General features: G+C 36.7%; 1 protein-coding gene across 3 annotated transcripts in view; it reads left to right on the top strand.

Moving 5' to 3' along the window:
- The window catches only part of kansl1b (KAT8 regulatory NSL complex subunit 1b), an 89,969-nt gene that overhangs the window by 49,432 nt on the left and 12,771 nt on the right, over positions 1 to 27,766 (top strand). For all 3 annotated transcript variants that reach the window (XM_052138663.1, XM_052138664.1, XM_052138662.1), the window contains exons 3-6: positions 17,121 to 17,262; positions 18,631 to 18,726; positions 20,152 to 20,264; positions 24,472 to 24,664. In XM_052138663.1, coding sequence (XP_051994623.1) covers positions 17,121 to 17,262; positions 18,631 to 18,726; positions 20,152 to 20,264; positions 24,472 to 24,664 — 544 coding nt within the window. The remainder of the gene's footprint in view (positions 1 to 17,120; positions 17,263 to 18,630; positions 18,727 to 20,151; positions 20,265 to 24,471; positions 24,665 to 27,766) is intronic.

Below are 27,766 nucleotides of genomic sequence, written 5' to 3' on the forward strand. Positions count from 1 at the left end.
GCAGAGCATCTCCATGGAAACCATGAAAAGGCAAACATGCTTTTATTTATTGATTTATTATGAAATCAACTGTTTGGTGATCATTCTCAGCAACTCTGTTTTGCTAATAGAGATATACCGACAGCATAGGCCGCTCTAGCTAACACCTGGCAGCACCCACACAGACTGGCTTATAATGAAAGGATGGTGTTTGTGTGCCTGTAATAATATATGTGGCACAGTGACTGAATAGAACTGTTTAATATGCATTGTCTTGGTTAGACCTGCATATTCTTTGTGTAATGAAATATGTGGGTGATCATATCTGTGGTTCAGGGCACATGCCCTTTCCTAAGGGTGGTCTGTACCTCTGTGCTTAAAGGATCACTGTGCTGTCTAGATTACTCTTGATGAATGTAATGCCACCCACACATAGCAGTTTAGTTGTATGGCTCATCATAAGCATTATGACGACATAGAATCAGTCTCATCCATTGTCCATACTCCACCAATCAGATGAGGCTCTGCTGCTCATTGTTTGGTTTAAGAGATTATTGTTAAAGCTAAAGAAGTCGTGGTACTAGAATTCACACCCGGGTGGTTGAATCAACAGTGCCAGAACTTTCTTGAAGCAACTGTTTGAGTAATGGCACCCATTAGCTGAGTATAAGGCCAACAAATGTATTGGGCAAACAAGTACAGAGTTTTATAGATGTGGCAGAACATCAACTCTTTATTTTTTTATTTTTTTTATTAAACGATTTGGCCTTGCTTATTTTTCAGCATTGGATCCATAAATAACGGTCTTGGGTTAATGTGTCAGACAGCTGTTATGGAGTTGAGACGGCTGTCAAGATTATAAAATTTGGCTTATGATTAATTGTCAAACAAATAATTGCGATTTAATTTTCTGTTTTAGGGCTTTCATGATTAATTGTCATATTTAAGGGGTGCTTTTTTCTGCATTTGTGCTTCATACACCTTAAAATGTCATTTTTACACATTTAACTTACAATATATAAATCAAAATATAAAGTAGGAATAAACTATGATTTCCTTTTAAGGCTTAAACTTATAAATGACATGAAAAATTATGTTTAAAATATAAAAATATTTCTAAATACTTAATGTCTTTTTGGTCTTAACTTTAGTTTTGGTCGATTTTATATTTACGCTTGTTTTTTGTAAATGTATTTATTTTATAATTTTTTTTTAATAAAAAAATATATACATATTTTATTATATTTAGATAATATTTTTATTATATTATGCAATAGGAAAAAAAAAAGTTATTTCCTCATTTGTTGACTTTCACACATTATTTTAAAGCGCTGATTAAACCCACGAGCCCTTATTTCTCATGAAGCAAAATTTGAAAATTTTTCATTTCATAATTTTATCACACCAACAGATAATTGGCAGTTCAAACTGACAGTCTATGTTAATTCAGATAACTGCTCTGTACAATTGTGGTGAGAAGAATAGCATCTCATAATGCTATTTTGAGATGAGGTTGGCGCTGTTTTAATGTTGTGGCTGATTGGTGTATCAGTGTACTTTTTTTAATGTTAGTTTGAGTTTTTTTGCACAGAAAACTTTGAAATTCTGCATGCATCTCTCCAGCCTGTGCGTGAGTTTGTGTCAACAGAGCAGCACCATTCACTAACGCACTGGTGCTGCGTATACTTCGTATTTACTTATTAAACAGCCTTTTGTGATTTCACAGAGCTATCACACGTTTACATTTATGCATTTGGCAGACACTTTTTTCCAAAGCGACTTACAGAGCCCTTATTACAGGGACAATCCCCCCGGAACAACCTGGGGTTAAGTGCCTTGCTCAAGAACACAATGGTGGTGGCTGTGGGGATCGAACCAGCGAACTTCTGATTACCAGATTACCAGTTATGTGCTTTAGACCACTACACCATCACCACCCCCTTCAAGTGGCTTTGAATAAAATGCACAAGTCACCTGAACTACTTTAATGGTGTTTTTATGGTCCTTTTATGTCATTTTGGAGCTTTACAGTAACAGTTGTTTTCCATGATATGCACCCTTTAAATGTACTGTGAATCAGGATAAATAGTTTTATACATGTGCTTGTCTGTGTGTATACACAAACACATTTGTCTTTGTGGCTGTTACATTTCCTTTTTTCACTCTCTACTTGCGTCAGTACCAAAACATTAGTGTTATGCTAGCTCATTGTTGGTTGTTTAAGGTTTCGGTTTCCCGTAGGCTGTGAGTAATTGCTTTTCAAATCAGAGCTTGTTTGATGTCACACCAGCAGGTGTTTGGTACATCCCAGACACACCAATGACGGCAGAGCTGCCATGCAAGGTGCTAGCCTGCCATTGGGAGCAACTTGAGGTTCAGTGTCTTGCCAAAGGACACTTCGGCATGTGGGGTCGTGTGGGCCAGGAATCAAACTGCCAACCCGCTCTACCACCTGAGCCACAGCCCCACAAACCACTTAAATAACTCGTTTCATGACTGGAAATGAGCACTATGTGTGTGTACGTTCCTCCATCATGTCTTTGCGGTGTGGATCTTTAAGATATTCTTTAAAGGAGACCTATTACGCCCCTTTTTACAAGATGAAATATGTCTCTGGTGTCCCCAGAATGTGTCAATATTAGCTCAAAATACCCCACGGATCATTTATTATACCATGTTGTAAATGCCTCTTTGTGGGTGGGATTAAAAACGAGCTATTTTCATGTGTCTCTTTAAATGCAAATGAGCTGCTGCTCTCCACCCCTGACATAGCTCTGTGAATACAATCAGAGACAATGTGAACTTAAGCTGCATTAGCCGTGGAATCAGCTAACAAGCACATTTGGAAAGGCGACTGGCAAACATTCAGATAATATAAAGTGCGATACTTGCATCTTCAGGATATAAAGCTGGATCACAAACAGTTGGCACTGATCCATGCGTGAGAATAATTTTATTTGGAATTTTTCCTGCTTTATAGTGACACTCATTCACAAAGCAGTCCGGTGTAAAATTATTTGCATAAACATACTAACATTTTTGTATGTTTTGGGACACATTTCCTTAAACAAAACTTGTCCACTGTCTTCAGTGGCTCTGATGCCAGGAGTACATGAAGACTCTTTATGTTCACTTTTACAGCCAACAACAGAACACTTATGATGCTTATGAAGCTTAGACATTATTCTTCTCACTGTATCTGCTCCAGCGCAGAAAATAATTGCAGACTGCATGTAGATCACTCAGAGGAGGATCTATGATAATAGGGTGGAGTCCGTCACCAGTTGTGGGGCGAGGCCTGCTCTAGAGCAAAATCGTTAGAACAGAAATGAAAACGGTTCATTTTGACACACTGTTTTTGATTTATAGAAATATAAGAAAGAGGAGTGGGTGGACTTTTAACATTTGTAGGTAGGTTGTGTACACACACTGCCGTCTCACATTTTTGTACAAACGCCATGTAAAAGTGAATTTTGCATAATGGGTCCCCTATCAATAAACCTGCTCTTCTTAAAAAAGTGCAAGTTTGTGTTTAACTTATTTGCTCTGCTAACTCTATGCAGGCTTTGAATTTTTTGGACACCGGTATTTCAGAATGTCTAGGGTAACAAAACGGTTGCGATGATTGATTGGTCCACTGATTCTTCCAGTTATGAATGAATTATTCAGTCACTTGATTTTTTTATTTATTTATGCACATCTGTTACATTTTTATATTCTGGTTAAATTGAATAGGAATTTATTTGGTAAATGTGTTTCCATTTATAGTTTGTGCATTTCTTCTTATCGAATAAAAAATTTATCCACCTCAAGTGAGCGTATACATTCTCCATGCAGCAGATTTTATGCAATATATTAAAATGCACACAGAGTTGATGGTAGCACCAAAATTAACTTTAAAGCATCTACATCTGAGATGGAGTGATTAGGGCTGCACAAGTAATCTAAAACCAAATGGTGAAATACGATTACGGCTGTCACGATTATGCAATCGTGAAAATGAACGATTATTCTGTTTAAGTGTACTGCTGTTGCGTCAATGGTTTCTATTTAGAACATGTTTTTTACAGCAGTTAAGTTTCTTACCAATCCCAGACGCGTGCGTTGAGCAATGAAACGACAATAGCCAATCAGAGATGCAGTGAGTCTGTAGTCCAGTCAGTCTTGACAACCAATCCATATGTGCAAGTTTTAAATAGTCTGATGTCCAGAAGCTTGCTTACTTTTTTATCTCTGTTTGTGATGGCACACGAAAATGAGTGCTAAATAAACATCTGACACTCAAAGAAGCTGTAGAACAAAAGTGTGCAATTTTGAATTATTTTTAATTCATTGCATGTCGTGTCATTTTATTTACTGTAGGTAAACAAGCAATGCAACAAAACTAAAACCATCCCAACCATTATAATCAAGGTACAGAGAGTGTCTAAATAACTGATTTATTGTGGTGTTTGAATTATATTACTATAATACTATAATTTATTATGTGTGCATTTGTGAGTACAGAACTGTGTCAGAGAGCTTGTGCTGAGCTGCAGGGCTCAAACATTGAGTGACAGCATCAGTCATTATAAGGGGTGAGTTTGAGTATTGTTGCTTTGCTTGATTTTTGTGTATAATTTATTAATAAAAAGAATAACTGTTGTATTGAAGTATTAAACAGCTATAAAGTGGCTTGTTTTGTAGTCATCTTGTTTTGGACATAGAAAAATTCTTGAACGTCATATTTCACGGATCATCTTTGTTATCATGTCTGCTCAAATAAATACATATTTGACACACAACTGCTGTTGGTAGATTTAAATTTGAACTAATCACACAAACTCACAAACCGGCTGATCTTACCTTCCAAAGTGCAACCACTGTGACCGATTTGAGGCCAAATATGATCTAACGATGATCTTATGTGAACAAGATCTCAATACGGGATTTTAAATGCAGTAAGGAGGTTCAATCTAAATCGGCTGTTCAGTTTGACTATTGAATATATCATTATAATTTACTGTATGTGGGCCAATGATTTAAACAGTTAAGACACATATTGCGAGTCTGGTGGTATTTTTTTATTTTATGCCATGTTTTTTCAGGCTTTGGAAGTGTGTTAAATGTGTGCGGATGTGAAATACATCATTATGATACATGACACAGGCATATTGACTGAAATTAAAAATGGTTTTGTCAATAGTTCAAAAATAATCTACATATATTCACGTTAAACCAAATGTATACCTTTTTATAATAAACTTTTAGTAACATTAACAAACATAATTACATTATGTAATGCTTTAAAGGAACTGCAGCGCAGCCCATGACCTGCTGTACTGAAGAACCCAGAAGCGGTTGTCTGCTTGGTGACACCACAGTAATTTCATACAATTTTCAAGAGCAATAATCAACAATTTAGATATTTGTCATAATTGTGCAGACCTAGGATTGATTTATTAAATTGTTAATGATCAAGAAAGTGACCACTTCACTTCTATAATGTTCAACAAAACATTGTTTTTAGTATTTTAGTAAGGACTTTCATTCAAGGCCTATCGCAATTATTAATTAACTGGTTTTTTTTTTGATCTAACAGCGATTGTGATCTAACCGTGTTTATTTGAAACAACCGTGATTATTGGGCATTCAAATTCCAATCGTTCCATTGAACTAAGTCCAAGCGTCACTGAGCAGCACTGCAGATGTGAAGCACTTTGACGCTCACTCTGTCAGCAGAGGCTCGTGCCAGGCTCGCAGCAAACTCCAGCGAAAATGTGAACAAACAAGTGTAAACTTGATATTGAAAACAAACGCTCAAGTTTCACTTTATAATAATAATAATAATAATACCTTGCATTTAAATAGCGCTTTTCTAGGCACTCAAAGCGCTTTACATAGTATAGGGGGAATCTCCTCAACCACCACCAGTGTGCAGCATCCACCTGGATGATGCGACGGCAGCCATAGTGCGCCAAAACGCCCACCACACACCAGCTATTGGTGGAGAGGAGAGAGTATAGTTATGTAGCCAATTCAGGGATGGAGATTAATACGATGCCATGGTAGACAGGGGCCAATGGGGTGTATTTGGCCAGGACACCGGGGTTACACCCCTAATCTTTACGAGAAGTGTCCTGGGATTTTTAATGACCACAGAGAGTCAGGACCTCGGTTTAACATCTCATCCAAAGGATGGTGCCTTTTTTACAGTATAGTGTCCCCGTCACTATATTGGGGCATTAGGACCCACACAGACCGTAGGGTGAGCACCCCCTGCTGGCCTCCCTAATACCACTTCCAGCAGCAACCTTGGTTTTCCCCAGGAGGTCTCCCATCCAGGTACTGGCAAGGCTCAACCCTGCTTAGCTTTAGTGGGCAACCAGGAAAGAGATGCAGGGTGATATGGCTTTAAACTATAGTGTAATGGCAAATGTTCCTAGTTTGTACATTCTTAAATTTGTTTCATATTCATAAGTTTTTAAAGCCTTAGTTTACTCCTATTTTATTATTTAATTTATATATTTGAAGTTCAGTATGTCAAAAATGACTTATGGTGTATGAAGCACACATGCAGAAAAAAGCACACCTTAAAAAAAATTACAATTTATATGACAATTAATCACAGCCCTAAACAGATACTTAATCGCAATTATTTGTTTGAAAATGACTCGTCAGTCAAATTTCATAATCGTGAAGAATCTAGTTCAAATGTTTGTTTTATGCCATTTTCGACTGAAATTTCAGTGCATCCCTATTTCCCCACCCTGATCGCCAAACATCTGGAGCTGCTTATAGCAGAACATAGGGCCCTCTCTGGAAAGCTTCAACCACATTCATTGCTAACATTTCACACTTGCTCGGTCACTTGTTCCCATACTACCTTTTTTAGTCAGTTTGATTTCTTCCCTCTCTTTCCCTTTTACCCTTTTTCCCTTTAATTACTACATAATTCTATCTGGGATTCACCTCACTATTCTCCCTCCCTGGTATACATTCCACTTTTGATCGGTTCACATACAAACAGTACACCTATTCATAATCTGCACATGTTAATATGTCGACCGTCTGTGGAATAGATTTAAATATGATAATGTTTATCAAAGATTGAAAATTCTAATATCATATTTGTAGCTTAGAGCATCAAAATAGAGAAACACGTTGAAAAGACAAGGCAGAGGATGTGATTTTTTTTTATTTGTGTATGTGTGTGTGTGTGTGTGTATGTATGTATGTATGTATGTATATATATATATATATATATAATTCTGTGGAATTCTAGTGGCTTTCTGAGAAATTCTGTGGTCGCAGGTTCGGTGCAGGCCTTAGTCATAGTATATTCAAAGGCTTAAGACTAACACCAAAAAAAGTCTAAGCAAGTTTAAAGTCATCCTGTTTATTCAAAACAAATTTCAATATGAAAGACATCACATGCAAGCTCAAGTAGTAACTGTGGCCTCAGGATGCCAGGATGTGTTTCTCTAAACTTCACTGGAAATATTTACATGGTTGGGCTTATATGTTGCAGTTGGCACGTTGCAAATCTGTGATAACTGATCAGCTGGTCCCAAAATACACAAATCTCTAGTTGTAGCAATTTGAGGTTATTTTCTCAGCAGCTTATTTCTGTTTGTAACATGGGAAACAGGTTTATTATCAGACAGCCCAGATCCTTGACTGTCAGTGTCAATGCCCCCCACACATGACTCTGGGTGATATGGTGCGTTATTTACGAGTTCAGAATGTTATCTATTAAAGCATAGCCTCCCTCACACACTATGTGAAGAGGTGGGTTTAGGTGGAATGTTTGGGGTCTGGTCACTCATGTGGTTCTGTGAAGTGGAGCAAAACAGCGGAAATATACTGAATGACAGTAATATGTAATATGAAAGGGGGTGGGTGGATTGGTGTGGGGAGTGTGAGAGTCCAGGTCCGCCATCCATATATGCCACTGCTGGAGAAATTTCAGTCACATTCTCGAGTGTATAAGCCAAAAGACTCTGCTATGAGTGCACTTAGCTTATGTAGATGATATTCAATTTTGTGTGTACTTGTGAATTTATGTCCTCGCAGGCCATAAATACTTCTGTTACCTTTTTTTGTTTTAAGACACAGCTTTCTGGAATACTCTATCCTGATTGGTCAGTCGCACCGGCCATGCCGGTCCGGTATTTCTGAATAATGACCGCGCATTCGGGGATCAAATGATATTTCACCGGTCATCTGGGTATTGCGAGTCATCTTTCCTACTTCTCATATCTTCACATACTTGATCTCTACAAGTAAGCCAAAAATGTATTTCAACTTAAATCAGTACTTCATATACATTCATTTCTTTTAATTGGCATGTCTTATAATAAGCAATATAATGAGCATTCACATGGTCATTTTCTCTAAATGAACACCAACAGAACTCTGAGGTGGAATTCAGACCCCGCGCAATCTCCTTCTCAAAATTTCTCAAAAACAGTGTTTCAATGCAAATTATTGTTTTATGTGCATTTATTTATTAGTAGCTTTGTGTCCGGGTCTATGAGCACCCTGTCGGGTTTTTTTGCGATTATAACCAGTTTATTATTCTTCATACCTTGCATAGCTTGGTACAGGTGCGAAACATTTGGAAATCAGTTCAAATTAATAAAGAACTGTTTTGAAAACATTATCAATGTGTAAGATAAAGGAAAAGACAAACAATATATGGAGTGCTTTTCTCACATTGTTATATTTCCTTTTTTTTTTTTTTTTTTTTTTATTTATTGTGGTCATTGCACATAATGCCATGCTGGAACAGCCTCATACAGCTCCCAAACAATACAATAAAACTATTTTAAACATGCTTAAACACTATATTCATGCTTGAAATATGGCCCATTCTTTTCCTTTTTTCTTTCTCTTACACCTTCCATTTCTTCCATTTGTTTTTACCCCATGTCTGCCTCATACCAGTCATGTGACCTTAAGGGGGTGGGACCTCTCTCTCAGCACATCAAACTCTTTGTTCTCCAGACGACGCCCATGTCATGTCTGAGCTGCACTGTCTGGGGCCTTGAAGTCAGCACAGATTCTGTCTCGCGCACACGTTCTCTCTTAAAACGCTTACTGCAGACAGCACTTAAGAACATGGTGCTTTTAAATAGTTCATTAGGACTATTATGAAATGCATGGGGGAGGGGGGGGGTTACATTTATTGATGGTATTGAAGTATTTTTGAACCATGTTAGCTCCACTATAATGAATAATTTTGTCTCAAGGTTGTTTGTATTTGCATGCCTGAAGTTGTGTATATTGTTTCTCATCTCTCAGCTGTCTTTGTGTTACACTTAATGATGACCGTAGGCTTGGTTTCCTGTTTTCATTTTGCTGCTCTGCCTCTTACTGTCATTTCCTGAAAGAGCAGGGTGTGCTTGCATGTATGCTTACATCAGTGGCTGAGGAGTTCATCGTTAAGGCAGTGATGTGGGAAAGAGTCTGGCTAGATTTCAGATACAGTGAAATGATTATTATAAGGTTTTCACTTCTATTGCACCTCTCGGTACTGCTTGAGTTCACAAAACCCCAAGGACGTGTGTGTGTGTGTGTGTGTGTGTGTGTGTGTGTGTGTGTGTGTGTGTGTGTGTGTTCGTGTTCGGCCTCTGTAGTGTTTTTTTTTTTTTTTACCTTGGGATGGCATGCACATGTCCTTCTACAAATTCCCACTTTGGGCTGTGGTTGTCTCAGCTGGAGTGCTTATGTTAGACTTTATCAGTTTGGTCTGTACAGAGGTCATAGTCTATATAAATCATCAGATAGACTAGAGCTGGACATAATTCAATATCAATATGTATCGCCATATAATTTTTTTCAGTAATGGTGATATGATTTTTAAACACATTTCCGATATTTCGATAGGCTACATTTACAGCATTTGTCTCTGACTAACGTTCAGGTCGCAGCCGTCAGTTCATTGTATTCAAGCCGAGCAGAAATAGCAGAACACAATTGTTTACGTGCGTGACATGGCAATTTTTGAAAGGGACACAAATAATGGAGGCAAAATTGTAGCGTCTATAGGATGTGTGTACACAGAAGACTTATTTCTAGGGGTGCACCGATGTATCGGCCAAACATCGGTATCGGACGATTTTCATCTTGTTGACTGACATCGGCCTATCGGCAAATACGATGTCCTTCACCGATGGCAGTGACCGATGTTTATCTGTTTATATGTCTTGGTTATTTGCGGATGACTTGGACCACTGTTGCCTACCCAGCTGCAGTTTCGGAGAAGATCCAACAGGTGGTGCTACAATTTAACCCAAAGCCACTGGCTGGACACTGACGTAAGAGGGCAACGGATGCCGTGCGCACGTGTGGTTTGTTTTCAAATAAGTGCAAGAACATGTTGGTGGTGATTTTACTGTCTGGTCTGTGATTTAGACTAGTTTAATATGATTTAGCTGTATAGCAGGTGAATATCAGGCTAAAAAGGCTTTTTATTTGTTATTTGTTATTTGAAAGAAGGTTTCATAAATTTGTGTGATTGAATTTGTGCTCAAAGATAGTGTGATGCATTTTTTATAATGAAGATTTCTTTGTTTCACTGGAACAAAAGGGGGATTAAATAACAGCATAAACAAACTGTATCACATCGGCCAAATTGTTATTTTAAACATCGGTATCGTACGCCCAGAATCACACAATCGGTGCATCCCTACTTATTTCACCACACGGTCATATTATAATTATAAAATTATCTTGCGTCCTCTGTAATATTTTAGGTTTCGTCGGGGACAGAGGGGTCTCTTAGATATTCAACTGCAGCCAAACCACTGATCTGCCATGTAACATCTTATTGAGCAAAACCCAAAACAACTGTAGATCTACATTAGGCTAATATCAGTTCACAAACAAGCTAGGTAACATTATAATCAAAAATGTAGCGAACTCATGAAAAAATATATCGGTTATAATTTTTTGTCATGATTAATTAATGACTCTGCTTCATCTGTATTTAAGGGAAAATAATCACCTCATCCGATGCTTAAAGTGAATAAAATGGCCTTGCCGCTGCCAGCCTACTTGCTGGAGTTCCACATTTAACAAAGCAATTCGAACTCCACCAGGTGTGTGTGTGTGTGTGTGTGTGTGTGTGTGTGTGGGGGGGAGATGTAAAGGGGGAAAGCAGGCAGTGGACCAAACCACTGTGGTGCAAGGGAGGGGGGACTCCAAATGTTTCTGAACTTAAGATGCATTTTTTGGCCTGTTTGTATTGTTTTTCTACTTGGATATTTTAAGTATATATCATTATATTTTTTACAATTCACAGCGTGGCTTTTAATTATATTTTTGGGGGGGGGGAGGGGGGCAGGCCTCAGATGGGGTTGTACAGGTGGCAACATTGTCACATGTCAAAGGGCATCTTTGAAGCCAGATAATGTAGACCAGCTTGTATTTCTTGCCAGAAACCTCTAGAGCATGTCATAGGGTGTCATCAACCTCAACAATGTCCCTGCCCCAGCAAGTTTTTGTTGTTGTTCACTTTTTTTCTTCTTTTTTTTTTTCTTCTGTTTTCTGCTGCAAATCTGAGCACTTTAATATTCTTTATCCTAGCTGAAGAACCTTTGTTTCAATCATAAAGATAATCAGCCTATGTTGTAGTTTCACGTTAAAAATATTAATATTGACAAAGGTGAGTATTATGTTTATTAGACATTTCTTGTTTGTATGAAGGCTAAGTGCAAATAAAAGGTGAACATTAATTTATTTGTACAGTTTTTAGTTCTTAAATATTATATGGTTTTATATAAGGTTTCTTACACTTGGCAAATTAATTTAGCAGAAGTTTGTAGGTACAGACATCCGTTGTAGGTGTTCTTGGCAGTTTTTCTGAGGCTTTTATATTGTTCATATCGATATCGGATTTAAATCGTATCGACCAAAATTAAGAAGTATTTTATTATATCAATTTTGGCCATATCGTCCAGCCCTAAGATGGATGTTAAGCTCCTTTGCATATTAACAGGGAGGTTCAGAAGTCCACATTTCAAATTTAATTTAAATCTGGGTATGATTAAATTTAATTATGTGATAGATGAAATATTCGATTCTGAGCTATTTCTAGGTCACTAATCAAATCATCAACTTTGAGACATTGACACGTTAACTTTGTGCAAAAGATCAGACTTCCTTTCTTTCATTGAACCACACAAGATGCTCTTGGAATATTCTCAAATCGTATTGGATGACATGGTTTCTGCAAATGAATGAATAATCAGGTTTTGTTTATGCCAGCTTGAGTGCATGCTATCTTTCAAGAAAAGGGGGACATGCTAAATATATATAAATATTCATGATTTTTCAATTACACTCATTGTTATTCTATTAATATAATTTGAAATAATAATAAAAATGTTATTTAAGTTATATGAAAAGAAAGCATTTTCACAAGTGGTCTTGTTCGTTTGAGCCCCACTGTATGTCTACTTTTCTTTCTGTTTAATCAACTGTCCTGTGTCTCTTCACTTAGAGACAAATTTGGACTCTTGAGTGGTTGCTGTCTGCTTGAAATTTGTGTTATGATTTTAAGTGCTCTGTCAATGTGCCAGATGTGCCAGATGTGATGGTCATATGATGTTCCTGTCAAGTTAAAGAGGACCACTCAAACCCCCACATTTCAATTTAATTAATAGCCAAGGATTGGAACTAGGGGTGAGAATGTTTTCTTTAACAAAAATTTGATAATGATTCTTTTCCGAGTTATGCAGTGCATCATAAAATCTGAAGTTTGATCTCAAGATGGTTTAATGTGATTTTAATTTGGTACAATTGGTCTCTTTCTTATGGTGACTCACTTGGCATCAAGCGGAAGGTTTCTTGAATTCTTTGCCCTTTACATGTTTGCGGTTTCATTGGCTTTGACTCCATCAAGGTTATTTGTCATTTTCTTGTGAACATTTTGTGGCGACATTGTTTTGTTTGTTGAAATGGAGTGTTTAGTTCTAGTTTAGCCAGAAATGGAAATCGTCTTAATTTACTAACTGCCATGTTATTCTAAACATATATGACTTTCTTTGTTTCTGTGGAATAAAGCTGCTTGAATGGTGACTAAGACTGAACATTCTGCCAACCATTTCTTCTTTTGCATTCCACAAAGTCATACAGGTTTTGAACAACATGACTCATTTTGTATGTAGTATTTTTGGAGAAATACTATGTACTTAAGCATTTGATACAGTGTACTTATTATGTACATACAATACCGGTCAAAAGTTTTGAAACCCTTAACTGAAATGTTTCTCACGATCTTAAAAATCTTTTGATCTGATCTGAAGGCGTATGCATATGTTTCCTGCTTCCTGTGAGGACAACATTCAAGGAAACAGTTCAAGTTCACTCCTCACATTCACTTATTCTACATTTCTTTCTACCACATCTGATTACTCAGATTTGATGACTTTACATTTTTTTCGATTTATCTATGTGGTATTGAAAAGCTTCTGAAAAACTCAAGTTAACGTACTGGAATAAAACATACTTGATCATGTCCATTCACGCATGCCTCTTGTGGCCTGCTGGGTGTAATACAGCTGCCCTCCCCCTCTCTGCCCCCATGTGGAAAAATTTCAAATGCGCAAAAAAAGGCAAAACACTCAACAGAACCGCAAGAGGGAAAACATGGAATTCCAGGAGAGGATGAAGACTGCTCAGGATTTGTTAAGTTGATCCAGGGAAACATGGTGTGCTAACCAGTTTCTTTGTATGCAAGCATGTGTGTTTGACATCAATTTGGTATGAGTCGCAGGAACTTTTGGATGACAGAAAACAAACAAACAATAAAACAACTTTTTCTACATTTATGTTTTGATCTCTTAAAATCTCATAAAAAAAAAACTATGCGTTGGACCACCCACCCTTAGTTTTATGATAAATTCTTAAAGAATATAACCAAAAAGCCCATAGTCCTGTCTGAACCTTTTTCATGTTTCTGTGCATATTCAAGTGTTCAGGCAGTTACACAGCTGTATTTCAGATCTGCTCTGAATCAAATGTTGAAAATCCATATGAATACACTGATTGGCCTCCATATACATCTGAGAGCTGTGGAGTCCACATGAATGAAGTAAAACACAAAGCAAAATCCTAAGGGTTGAAACAAAATGCGTGTTTTTCTTGTATTGATTTTATATTTTCTAAAAGGAGGAGAGAGATAGAGTTTGCTTTTTATGAGCTTTTGATGTGTTCAGGCGCCTCCTGAACTTTTAGAGCAGATCTCAGTGTAATTCCAGTTTTTAAAGACTGTTCTTAGTGGACTGATGAAAAGAGAACAAGAAAGGTTCTATGTCCCTTTCTATCCTTCAGCAATTTATTTTCTCATTCTCCAGTGGTTTCAATGATGCATTTCCCTTTTGTTCCTATATCATTTATATCTCTCTCCCTCTATCTTTTATTCTGGGAAATCTTGAGTCATGCCAGTTTGTTTAGCTGAAGCTGGTGCTGTTTCTTTCTCCTTGTGTTTTGCAGTCATTTTATTTTCAATCTTGTGCAATCAGATTATTGGGGTTTTATTGCCTCACTGAACAAGCCAAGAGAAAAACGGTTATACAAGAATTGACTGGGACTAATGTAAAGAGGTCAGAGGTTAGTTTGTTGCATTGGGTTGATTTTGTTTTAAAGTGGATTACAAAAGTTTCACTTTTGGAAAAGTGCTACTCATCAATCGCTTGTGAAAGTCTCATGCACATCACAAGCTAGTGAAGGTTTTGTATGAGACTGCTTTGTGTTTCCCACAGGATTTTGTAAGACTGTGGTTGGTGGACCTTGGACCCTCTTGGGGGGTCCGGGGGCATGTTCCTCCCTTAAGAAAATGTACATTTTAAAATGAAATGTATCAATCTGGTGCACTTTGAGAGCAAAATTAAGAGGCTAGATCTATTAAGAACTTTGTGCTCTTGTAAACAATGTTGTGCTCTAGTAGAAATGTTATCCAGATGGTAGCAAACCACAAGGATGTTCCATTTTCAGTCAGGGACTATAAAGACAGTAAGCCCTTGTGGCATTGCTCACATAGGGCTACAGCCACCCCTTGAATTCAGGGATTATCTCCCATTCTTTTCTGTACTTTTGGGAGTATACACTCCTGAAATGCTTTGTGCGGTTTATGCTTTTTAAACCGTATTGTAGGTATTGTATGTTGGGCACTTATTGGCTGCTTTTCTTTATTATTTGGCCCAAGTCATCAATTAAAAAACTATTCATTTAATTTTTTATTTGTTATGAAATAAATTATTATGGTAGCACAATTATATTTTTGTCGACCAAAACTAATTTCAAACATTTAAGCATATGCCTTCAGACAAAAAGATTTTTAAGAGAAACATTTCAGGCAAGTGTTTCAAAAGTAGTATTTTATAGTGTGGCATGTTAGCTATTTTTTTTAATGTGTGTAATGTCCAAGGCTGTGTGTATTTGTATTATGTGTATATACATTTATTTAAGTTTAAAGTTTATTATTATGTGTTTGTCCTTTATTCAATGTAAGAATTGTTGAAATTATCTGAATTCAGAGAGTTCAGAAACATGAATGAACAAAACCCCTGTGATTAGTGAGTGATAAGATGGTGATAAGCACATGAGAAGATTAAAAATCTAATTAAACAGTCAATTACATTTTTTTTATTAAAATTGAGGAGCAAACAATACAGATTATTGATTGGTCCTCATGTCTATGTCAGCTGCCGTGTGGTCAGTTTGCTGGTCCTCTCTGCCACTCACTGAACATTAGACACATAGAGAGGTGTGCCTGCGATGGGAAAGCAAGACCTCATGTTTGCGGGGCAGTACTGGTGACTCGCTTCTATGGAAAATAGCTAAAGATTGTTTTAAAAAAAGTTGGTAGATTTGGCGCAAGGTGCTTTTTGTGGGAAAAAGTCACTTAAGGAGTCTGGTAAGTTGCCAAGTTGGCAACTTGGACTGTGGACTGACTGGGAATAAGAGATGCTTTGCCGAAGCAACAGTGCAAAACACAACGTTAGAGACCTTTTTATGTTATTATGAAAGGTATTAAAATATTTTCGGTTCATAATGAAACTGTGGCAGGACAAATTAGACTGTGCTGCCACAGTCTTGGTAGTTAATGGGAAACACTGGGTTTTCTTGGTGACTTCAAGTGAAATTTAATTTTGGTTTTGATTTCTCACTTCCATGCCCTGCATGGTGCATCAGATGGCAGGAAGTTACTTCACATTTGCTCACTCTACGTCAGTACAGCTGACACTTCCACAATAATGTTTTGCCATGTTTTTATAAAGTATGAGCAGTACAGGTAGAATTGGAAAATGATTGTGTGTTACATTCAAGTATCTAACCAGATATGCATAACAGACTTTTTTTATTTCTGCTTTTTGACTCTACTACATCTGATCTGATGAAGTTTGATCTAGACTACAACAATAAAAACATAAGCATTATGAATAATTTATTATTAATTTTAACCATTTAATTGTTGACCGAATGAAGTCAGTTATGACTGTGTTTATTTTATATTTGGCTATTTATTGGCGGACCGGAAATTAAATTAGTTAACCCAAAATAATAATTATCTCGTGATTTTCTCCCCTTTAAGCAATCCTATATGTGCATGTCTTTCTTTATTTAGCAGAACTGAAATGAAATTTTTATAAGCACATTTCAGCACTGTTTGTCCATACAATGAGAGTGAATGGGTGCCATGACGCTGCTGGCTGTTTGACGGTCTAAAAGGCATATTTAGGCTACATAAATGTAATCCACATGCCCCCAGTCGATCAATGAATGTATTCTGAAGCAAAACGATAGGTTTGAGTAAAGAAAAAAATCACTTAAAGGTGAGTAAATCATGAGTTATCATTGTTGGGTGAACTAATCCTTTAACCAATTAAGTAAATTGTTAAATATCAGTAAATGTCTTAAGATCAGAATTGGCAAATTACATCAAATTCAAATTAACTTTGCTTACCTGAGTAACATGATATTTAAGCTATTAATCAACATGTCACTAGGAATGGAAAAAAAAAGTTTTCTTTAGAAACGTTTGGTGTGCATACTTAATACTGAGGCAGATAAGGCAAAAATCAAGCATTGACGATTGTTATACTTGATGTTAATATTAAATGTAACCAGTGCATTTCTGTGTATTTTCTCAGATGGAGGAGAGCAGAAGGTCGTTACTCCGTGGACAGAGCTGCCATCATCAGTCACTGGAACTGGCTTCAGGCCCAAGTCTCCGACCTGGAGTACCGCATACGGCAACAGACAGACATCTACAGACAGATACGCTCCAGCAAGGTGCACACAAATACACAGGCACCTCCATTCACCTATAATTATATTCATAGGCAGCTACATGAAATTCACAAAAAAACACCCATAACACATTTCAGCATGCAATTTGGCACCTTGGCCACAGGATGCAGATCCGTGGGAGGTTGTCATGGCACGTATGCTGTTTCATACTGTGAGAAATGCTGAATACACACCAATGTGATCGTTGACGATAGCAATTTTAAGGCATCATACTTGCTTCGTCAAAACATTCTAGAGTCCTAGAAGTTTTCTATTTTGTTTACGTGTGAATCTCTTGGTTATTTGTTTTCAGTTATAAGTTAGCAGAGGCTGTGGCATCTGCCTCTGGTAACTTGGCAACACAGGTGCTCACTCATGTTCCCGTGGTGAAGTCTGCTCTTGTGGGATCATTGTTTCATATTTCTCTGGCTCAGTGCTTTGGTTTTTCAAAGTGCTGCCTCTTCAGATTATTTTCCTTTGGGATTAAACTGATTTTTTCTGGAATTTTATCTTTGTTTAGGTTTATCGCTGTACAGTTACTTTTGCCTCTCTAAGGGCCGAAGCATACTCTACACAAGTCCTTGAACGCAAACGCATCTCACAACGCATGCTCAATTTTCAAACCGTAATTTCGAACTCAACGCAACTGCACGTTGCATTTGCCTTAAGGGGTGCTATAGCCAGATTGGGATAAACTGTCCTCTTCCACAGTGAGTTTTCGCTTTCAACTCAACTGATGTCATGGCGGAGCAGTTTGAAGAGAATATTGCTGAGCAAGTAAGTTAAAATCAATATTTTTATAGCAATTTACCAGAATAATAATGCTTTCAGTTTAAAGGCACATATGTTTAAAAGATAACTCCATCACCTCGAGTACTGCGGTTTTTCCTGCCAAAGTAACGGAAGTATGCATATTTAGCATGTTCCACTGGGCCACGTGTTGGCAATGCAGTGGCAAAGCGTTCACATTTGCGTTCACGTGCTTGCGTAGAGTATGTTTCGGCCTTAAATCAGTCCTTGGAAATGTATTTGTTGTAAACTAATTATACAATTAATATTGATACCTTCCACATGTTTGAAGTCATTATAATGTAATTTGGGGGGTGCTTGGCATTGACACACTAGCATCAACCTGCAGTATTGATTGTTGGTCATTGCAGATAAACATTTGTTGTTCTTTTTCTGCAGTTTATGTGATTTAGCTTAAGGTTCTCACTGACTAATGACAACCCTCCCCCCACCAGACATTTGACTGTTAGTTGTATGAACTGTATTAAATTGTATTTTGATATCTAAGTGTGTGTGTGTGTGTGTGTGTGTGTGTGTGTGTGTGTGTGTGTGTGTGTGTGTGTGTGTGTGTGTGTGTACTAGGGCTCTGTTGTACTAGGGGAGAGCTTTGTGTGTGAGCCAGTACCAGAGGACAGCAATAGCTCAAGGACAGAGACCTTTACCTGCCCTGTCCCACGGGTAAGACCTGCATTCAAAAATGAGCATTTGGGTTTTGGATGTGTGCCAAGCACTGACAATGACTTACTGAGTGTTCAGGCCAATTTCTTTCTTTGGCTAAAACAGATGCAGTGCAATGAATAAAACTGGAAGCGGGTGTCTAAAAAAACCTTAGGTACAGGTCTTTGGCGGTTGTCTTTATTGTGTCTTGGCTGGCTCTTATGGTATTATGAAGCTTAATTCCATAGGCTAATGTGCAACACTAATTTAACATGGAACTGTCTAATGAAGCTGTTCTCATTTTACTTAAGATTTCATATGAACTAGCTAAATCCTTTGACCTTATTATTTTACTAACTTTTGTTAACAGCCATATATGTTCTTTGCAACAGACAATAGCTATAGCACTGTGCTGACTGGTTTATTTTGATTCGTTGCACCCTCTTTGATTTTGAAATTAGATGTCTTGTAGATTTTACGTCCTACCTGAAATAATGTCTTTAAATTTTTTTTTAATTTTGGTAATTTTTTTGTGAAAAATTTGAATTTAGTCTCTCAGCCTTGTTGACAGCCCTTGTGTCCTAGCAGAATGACCAGATTTGTAGTTCATCATATTAATAATATCTTTGACAACCTGAAAGTGTCTTCATTTTAAACTGTATATACAATCTTGCTTTATAATGAAGAACCTATCAAACTTGTTTTTGTGTAATGTTTTGCTCGACGTGTGCGCAAGCTGTCTGTCTTTTAATGTAAGTGTTGTTTGATTTGATATTTTGTTATCAAATGCAAAGGCATTTATACTTTAAGTGTTGCTTAAGTCAGTGGTTCTCAACATTTTTGGCTCCAAATCCCCCCACTGTCCAAGACCATATTTAAAGGCCCCCTCACCCTAGAAGTTTCAGAAAGAGTCTGTTTATAATTTGTAGGCATACATCTAAGTATTTCTTTTAGCATTTTATTTAAGTTGTATTGTTTTAATTATTTTAATATTTCTTATTTTAAATTAATTTTAAGTTATCTCAAGGCCCTCTTGGAAATGTGCTGAGGTCCCCTTGTGGGTCCCGGCCCCCTGGTTGAGAACCACTAGCTTAAGTGTCCAAATATTTTTTGCTTCCAGTGTATATATCCATCAATCCAAGAAGTGACCCGGTAGTGTGTTCAGTTCTTACACAAACAGCTAAAATGTTCACATTAGTTAGAGCTCAATATGATACAGTCCCACTCACACAAAGCTCAAGAGAATGCTGGGATTATTAAGAGAGAGGGGCTCCAAACACTTGATCTCTTTGTCTTGTCTCATGCAAAGTGCTGCTGACCTTTTTATCCATTCAGTGTAGTAAAGAAATTCAATAAGACCATTCAACTCTCTGGGCCAAACCAACTCAGGGGAAAAAATTGGTAGGGTGTCCTTTCCAACAGTATTTCTTTTTTTTTTTTTTTAAGGATCATGATACTGTTGGGGTGGAAGTGTCCGTATCATCGCATGGCATCTCCACAGAAACTGGCTTGAGGAAAAGCTGTTCGCCTGTCAGACAGGTCAATGGGGTCATCAACAGGTATGAAGAACATTAAATTGTTGGGCTGGGCAATATGGCTACACAAATTTTATATATATATATATATATATATATATATATATATATATATATATATATATATATATATATATATATATATATAATATAATATAATATAATATAATATAATATAATTATTATTTTTTTCTTCAGCCAATTGATTATATATATATCTCTATAATTATGTATTTGCTCTGGCTTAAAAGCCATTTTTCCATTTTGTTTATAGAGGAACAATTATTTAAACTAAACAGCCATTGTAGTTAGATTCAAAATGTTTAAAGAAGTAAAAATCTAGTTAAAAATAATGAAATGCATATTTTACACTTTACATTTTTTACTACTTTTAATGAACACAAGGAAGAATGATATTTTACTGTTTTCATTTATATGCAACCATGTAAAGTGATACATGGTAGCCTTATAAACTTCCCTAACTTATTTTTTTATATTATACAATACTGAATTATTATTGTGAGACCCAGTTATATTTATCATTATAATATACTAGATAATTATTACTATTATTTTGAGGATTCTATTCATTTTAAACAATAGTAATGTGGTAGTCATTTTTTTCACCTGGAACTTGTGCATGAAGTTACAGCCTTTTGCGGTTTAATATTGACATGTGACGACATCGAGAATAAAAGGTTAGAATTGTTGCAATATTCATTGTATTGCTTAATTGTAAACATCAACAAAATCATATATCATTATATCCTGAATATTCTATATATCGCCCAGCCCTATTCCACTGTCTCTGAAAACAGTCCTTGACATGAGAAGCTAAAAGTGAATTAGAAGTTTTGAAGAGAATAATAGTATTCAGTATAATTTAGTGTGTAATTTAAAGGTAAACTCAGTGATATTTTATTTACTGGCTATTAATCTTTAAGCAGAAATAAATAGTATTTTTGAAAAATATCAGGGTTCCCACGCATCCTGGAAAACCTGAAATTTTGCAGTGCAGTTTTTCAGTAATGGAAAATTAGAACAATACCTAAATGTTCTTGAAAATTATTTGTCCTGGAAAATATTTTAGCATAATGAAACTGTTTGACTATTTCCATATATCCATATCCCATATAGACCTATGACAAGGTTTTTGTTGCATGTACAAAAACATGGTAACAATCAGGACTCGAAATGGGCTTAAAATACACCGATTTGTATTTGCATTGCCGGTGTCGTGCCGATTTCAACTCTGCTGTGCTCTGATGGAAAACTAAATTAAATATTGATATAATGCAAAATAGGATTTTTCTTCATTCCAGCTTTGCTGTAGTTTTAAAGGGTTAGTTCACCCAAAAATTTGAATGATCCTATTATTTACTCACCCTCAAGTGATCCTAGGTGTATATGACTTTCTTCTTTCAGCCAAACACCGTTATATTAAAAAATATCCTAACTCATCCAAGCTTTATAATGGGAGTGAATGGTACCTTAGATTTTGAAGTCCAAAAAAGCGCATCCATCAGTCAAGAAAGTAATCCATACGGCTCCAGGAGGTTAATAAAGGTCTTCTGAAGTTAAGTGATATGTTTTGGTTAGAAAAATATCCATATTTATAACTTTATAAACCGTAATCACTGGCCTCCTCTATATTCTGCGCTTTCACGTTTGTCACTTCTCACCGGAGCTTACGCTACGCCTTCATCTTTCGCTACGCCAGAACTCGAGACTCTCATGAATGCGCGGATGCCGGTTACCGGAAGCAAGTGATTATAGTTTATAAAGTTATAAATATGGATATTTTTCCAACAAAAACACATCACTTAACTTCAGAAGGCCTTTATTAACCCCTGGAGCCGTATGGATTACTTTCTTGATGGATGTATGTGCTTTTTTGGGTTCACTCCCATAATAAAGCTTGGAAGAGCCAGGATATTTTTTAATATAACTCAGATTGTGTTTGGCTGAAAGAAGAAAGTCATATACAACTAGGATGGCTTGGGGGTGAGTAAATTATGGGATAATTTTCATTTTTGGGTGAACTAACATTTAACTAAAACATTTGTTTTTGTAAAACAATGAGTTGTGAACTTCAGATAATGATGTGTTGATTTGTTGAGTTGATTAATTTTCAATAATTTAATGATCAGAGTCAGCTTATACCATTGTTGCCACATTTAGGGCTGTATGATTTCTGTGGTGTGGGAAAATTGGACAGAGTTATGGTATCCAATCAAAAAAATGGCATTAGCTGTAAAACACAGAACGTGACTGAATTTGTCACATTTAAGACAAATGTATTTTTGAATGCAAAATTACATTTTAAATTGTGAGTTTCATTTTGTGACAATTACACCCCAAAAGGCTGTGATTTAATGAATAAATGTATAATCTGCATATGCTGTGTGCTTCAAACCGAATGGATTAAGTTTCTACACGTAGATACGGCAAAATAAAAGTTTTATTTAAATGTTTAATAATGTTCTTAATAATAATGTTTTAAAGCAACATCTCACAGCTGTGATGTTTTGTAGTGCAACCCTTTATTTCACAAAAATATCTGGTTTTAGATTGTGTAAAAGCACTTCTTCATGTTGAGAAAATTACATTAATCAAATTAACTCCATCAAAATTGTAATCAAATAGAATTAGTCACCATTTTCATAAATACAATTTTATTTAACAATTGAATACAGAATTCATCACATACATCACATCTTCTCATGTTTTTGCTTACATTTTTACACCTGTTGGGCACATAAAATGTCCTGGAAAATTGTGCCTTGAAAACAGTGGGAACCCTGAATATGGTTAAAATTAGATGAAGTAAATGAGATCAACTAAAATGAAATCAAGACTCGTAATCATATTCTGCTCGTCTGGATTTTGCCAAAAACACATCTTGATCCTCAAACCTTTTGGGAGAATGATCTATGGACTGATAAGTTTGGAAGACAAGGGTCCTGTTACATCTGGTGTAAACCAAACAAGGAATTCCACAAAAAGAACATCATACCTACGGTCAAGCATGGTGATGGTTTGGGGATGCTTTGCTGCTTCAGGACCAGGCCGACTTGCCATAATTTAGGGAAACATGAATTCTGCTCCCTACCAGAAAATCCTGAAGGAGAATGTCCGGTCATCAGTCCGTGAGTTGAAGCTCAAGCTCAACTGGATTTGAAGCAAGACATTGATCCAAAGCAGAGGAGTAATTCCACCACTTAATGGCTCAAAAGAAAAAGAAAAAAGTTCTGGGGTTGCCTAGTCAAAGTCCTTACTTGAACCCCATTGAGTTGCTGTGGCAGGACCTTAAATGGGCAGTTCATGCTCGAACCCTCCAATGTGGCAGAACTAAAGAAGTTCCGCAATGAAGAGAAAAATTCCTCCACAGCGATAAGGGACTGATCTCCAGTTATCGGAAGCATTTGGTTGCAGTTGTTTCTGCAAGATGGCACAACCAGCTATTAACTCTTTCCCCGCCAGTGTTTTTAAAAAAAAGTTGCCAGCCACCGCCAGGGTTTTTGACGATTTTTGCTAAACTTTAATGGCCCACAGAATATTTTCTTCCATAAATATATGAAGATGCTATATATCAAATTAAAGATCTGGGCCTCTGCTTTTAGGCAAAAAAAACGATTTTATTTTATCTTCATTTGTTCTTTTTTTATTGCAACTTGAACAGAGGTAGGTTTTGTCAAAAAACAACATTTCAGACAAAAAGCTGAGAAAAAGGCATGTTTATGTCTGATATTTTGAGCTTCTCATACTCCACTTCATGTTTGAGACGATCGCAGTCTGTTTCTTTGATCAAAGAGTTGTGTACTCTTTCAAAACATGCGCAGGGGTCTTCCTTACCGTATAACACCTAAAACACGGAAACCCGGAAAATTCCGTGTTTGGCGGGGAAGCGTTTTTTCATAAAACACGGAAAATTCCGTGTTTGGCGGGGAAAGAGTTAAGTATAGCTTAGGGGACAGTTGCTTTTTCACATGGGTGATATAGGTGTTGGATACATTTTTTTGCTTGTATACATTAGAAGATCTAAAACAATTTTGTATGAAATATACTCAAAAATAGATGAAATCATGGGGCGAATACTATTTTTGTTTTGTTTTACACACGTTACCCAAACATCACAAAACGTAGCACTAAGAAAATGTTCCTGACAGATAAATGCAGTTTGTCATTTTATTGTCATCATAATTCATTCTTATTACCACTCCTTGTCTAGCCTGCGGCCTGGTTCACCCGGCTTGGACCCAGCTGAACAGCTTCACTTTGAATCACAGCAGAAGCAGGAACTGGGCTCTCTGACTTCCCCTGTGCATGACAACACGTGTGTGGCAGCCCGTACGCATCCACTCCTGTCCTGCAGGAAGAGACGTGTCCTCCGGCCCGGTTCACTCACCAGCCTCAATCGTAAGGTGAGTGTTCCTACTCCAGTAGGAGTGAAGGCCTGTTCACTCCAAGTCTGATACAAAAACATAACACAAAATATCTATTTACATTATGACATTTTTTATCTAAGGTTTCAATGCCAGAATAAGTTGCTCAGCATCCGAACGAAAACAAATTCCATAATTCAAGTGTGACGAGTCTTTGCTGTAAGATATTTTAGATTCGGTATATGGAAGTTCATAGAGATGCATTGTGTCATTTCAAATCTTATGCATGTTAGTGTGAATGCACTCTGAAAAATGTTTTAAAGGGTTACATGCAGAAATGTTTCTCTGATACGGTGAGCTCCTTGAAGTCCCAAAGGACTTCTTACAAAGATTACAAATTAAATCGAGGTGACCCAAAAACTGTGTGTTACAGAGATCAGAGTTTTGCTCCTAAACCTTGATAGATCCAGGACTGACACTACTGCATTTATTGTATTGTATTGTATTGTTGCATTCAGTCTAACAGCGATTCAATTACTGGAGGTTGCTAAGTCTATGTTCTGTTAGTTGCCATTATGCATTCCTACTCAACTGCTGTATCCAACTGTATCAGGATTTGCACTTTCTTTGGTAATCGCAGCATCACTTCACTGCTTATTTGCAAAATTTGGAAATCTGCTCAAATTTGTCACATTGCCAATGGCCGCTGGCACATGTCACCGGAAATCGTGATCTCTCATTGAAACTAAATGACATGCTTATGCTTTTTAATAAATGTTCCTAAACAACGACGTCAGATCTGAGCTTTTCACTATTGGTATAACCATTCCCTCCAATTTCAAAGTTTGCTTTTGTTGGACTACCTGGAAACAAACGGCTAATAGTTCCTTTCAAACTGGCACCTGTTCCTTGAAATATTTTGAATAATTGAACAAGAGCTTCTTGTCTGCTATAGTCATAAATGGTGTATCAAAATTGTACAAATGCACTTGCATTTGCTTGCATTCACAGCACAGCTGCAGTCTCAGAACTGTCTGTACAGCTCTGTTTGCTCTGTGAATAACTTTTTAAACTCGATTCCTACCATAACACAGACGTACTGTGAGCCAGAACATTCAGGCATGTGCTAAAAAAAATAAGCGTAACCCAAGTCATGCTCAGCTACATTACAAATAACAGTGCTTGGATTTTATTCAGTGACAATGCTGTTTAAATGTTTTGTGAAATGTTTCCAATGTCATTAATGTACTAACAGGCAGATTTGAGCAAACTGCCTGTAATAATCTACCTGTTAACTCACAATCCATTTGCTAAAGCTGTAACACATTGCATAAATGCAGCTCCGTTTAGGCTACAGGCAGAAGCTTGATGGCTTTTCAAAAAATCTGAACCACTGAAAATACTCCTCAGATTAGCTATATTATATTATAAACTCTGAATACATACAGTTAGAAACAAAAGATGCAATAATTTATAAACAAAGACCAGGAACCTCATGAGCTGGCTTTGAGATAACCATTAGAATTTATTTAAATAAAGCAAATAAAATTAATTGCAGTTGATTCAAGATATTTGTAAATAATTTCAGGTGCAGTGAATGAAAATTAGGAATGAGGTGATTGTCAATTGAATGTGCAACTCATGGGCCACTTGAAGACTTTAAAAAGATTTAAAGTCATGTAAAAGGCTATTATGATGTTGGTTAGTATGATACAGTATTTCCTGTATTGTGATTTTGATGAAAGATTATGAAAAAATTTTGAAAAAATTGAACATTAAAGTAAATCTGGTAACTTCGATTTCATGTCTACTAAGTGCAGATATGTAAAACTTTTGATATGAAAACAATATAGCTCTATCTGCAATTTAAATAAATGTTATTTTGAAGACCTAAGGTATATTAGATCACAATTTGACCTCTCTGAAATGTTTTAAGTAGGTCAGAACACATTTTAAATGTAAGCTGAAAAAAATCTCGATTATGACTACGAAACCGGATCAGTTTTGTAATTCCAGGTGTTTTCGGTGCGATTGCATAGATAGATGATGGCCCTTGTACAAAACGTCCTGTGCTAATGTGAAGCTCCGTTGTTTGAATAGGCTTGGAAAAACTGTGCATGGTTGCCAATAGCAACCTTTTCTGTCTTTCTCTCCTTTCTCTCTGTTGTGTTCTGAATTAATGACATGAGCGCTAGAGAACTGACCACATGCAAAACTGGCTGCATGCATCTCAGGATCAGAGCATGGTCATCTGCTGCAGAGATCTGTGAGCGAATCCTTTTGGAAAGGAAAGATTAACTCAATAATGGATGCATGTCAGTGAACAGAAACAAAAGGAAAAAATTGATCACTGTCACATAACAAAAACTAGATCACAGTGGGAGACACTTAATAGTAAATATTTTATGTGAAAGGCATATTTTAAGGTGGATTAAGTCATTTTAATATAATACACTTTGTCAAATTCCGCAAATATCTCTTCACGGTCTGCCAGCTGTCTGTTCTGTGCGTGCGCTGAAAACAAAATCTGGTGTTTGTACACAGCCCTTGCTCTGTAAATGGGAAAATAAACAAAGTGGGTCAGACCAATCCACACAACACTTGTGCGTGCATGAATTTGGGGGGGCGGAGCTTCAAAAGGAGCACTGAAGGGAGGGGTGTGTTTGTTTGGCTATTGAGTTCAAATATGAACAGTCTTAGGAATCGCTTACTCTACCTTTTAATGACTATCCTTGCTGTTGCTGTTCTGTTTGATTTCCAAGTTTTGACCAAAAAGAGAAATATTTAAATCACATTTTATGTATCTAGTACAATGATTTTTCTCATACGTTTGTTCAGTAAGTGTTTTTGTTTATTGTGGTGATGTTCAGATGGTACACCTTGTTCAGAAGATGTTCTACCATTGTTGTACCATTATTAGGCTTTAGAGGTAGGGTAGTTGCTGGACTTATGAAATGTAAGCAGAACGAATTTTTGTGTAAATAGTTTATAAACCCATTCTTGTGTAAATAGTCATTAGCTGCTTTTCCATTATCGAGCCAGTGCAAGCCAGGACTATTAACTGGCCAGTTGGGGCCAATAGCCTCGGACTAAAATCGATCTGTGTTCCCACCATTGGGACAATAGGTCCATAGATTTTCC

Source organism: Xyrauchen texanus, chromosome 12, assembly GCF_025860055.1.
Source record: "Xyrauchen texanus isolate HMW12.3.18 chromosome 12, RBS_HiC_50CHRs, whole genome shotgun sequence".
NCBI lineage: Eukaryota > Metazoa > Chordata > Actinopteri > Cypriniformes > Catostomidae > Xyrauchen > Xyrauchen texanus.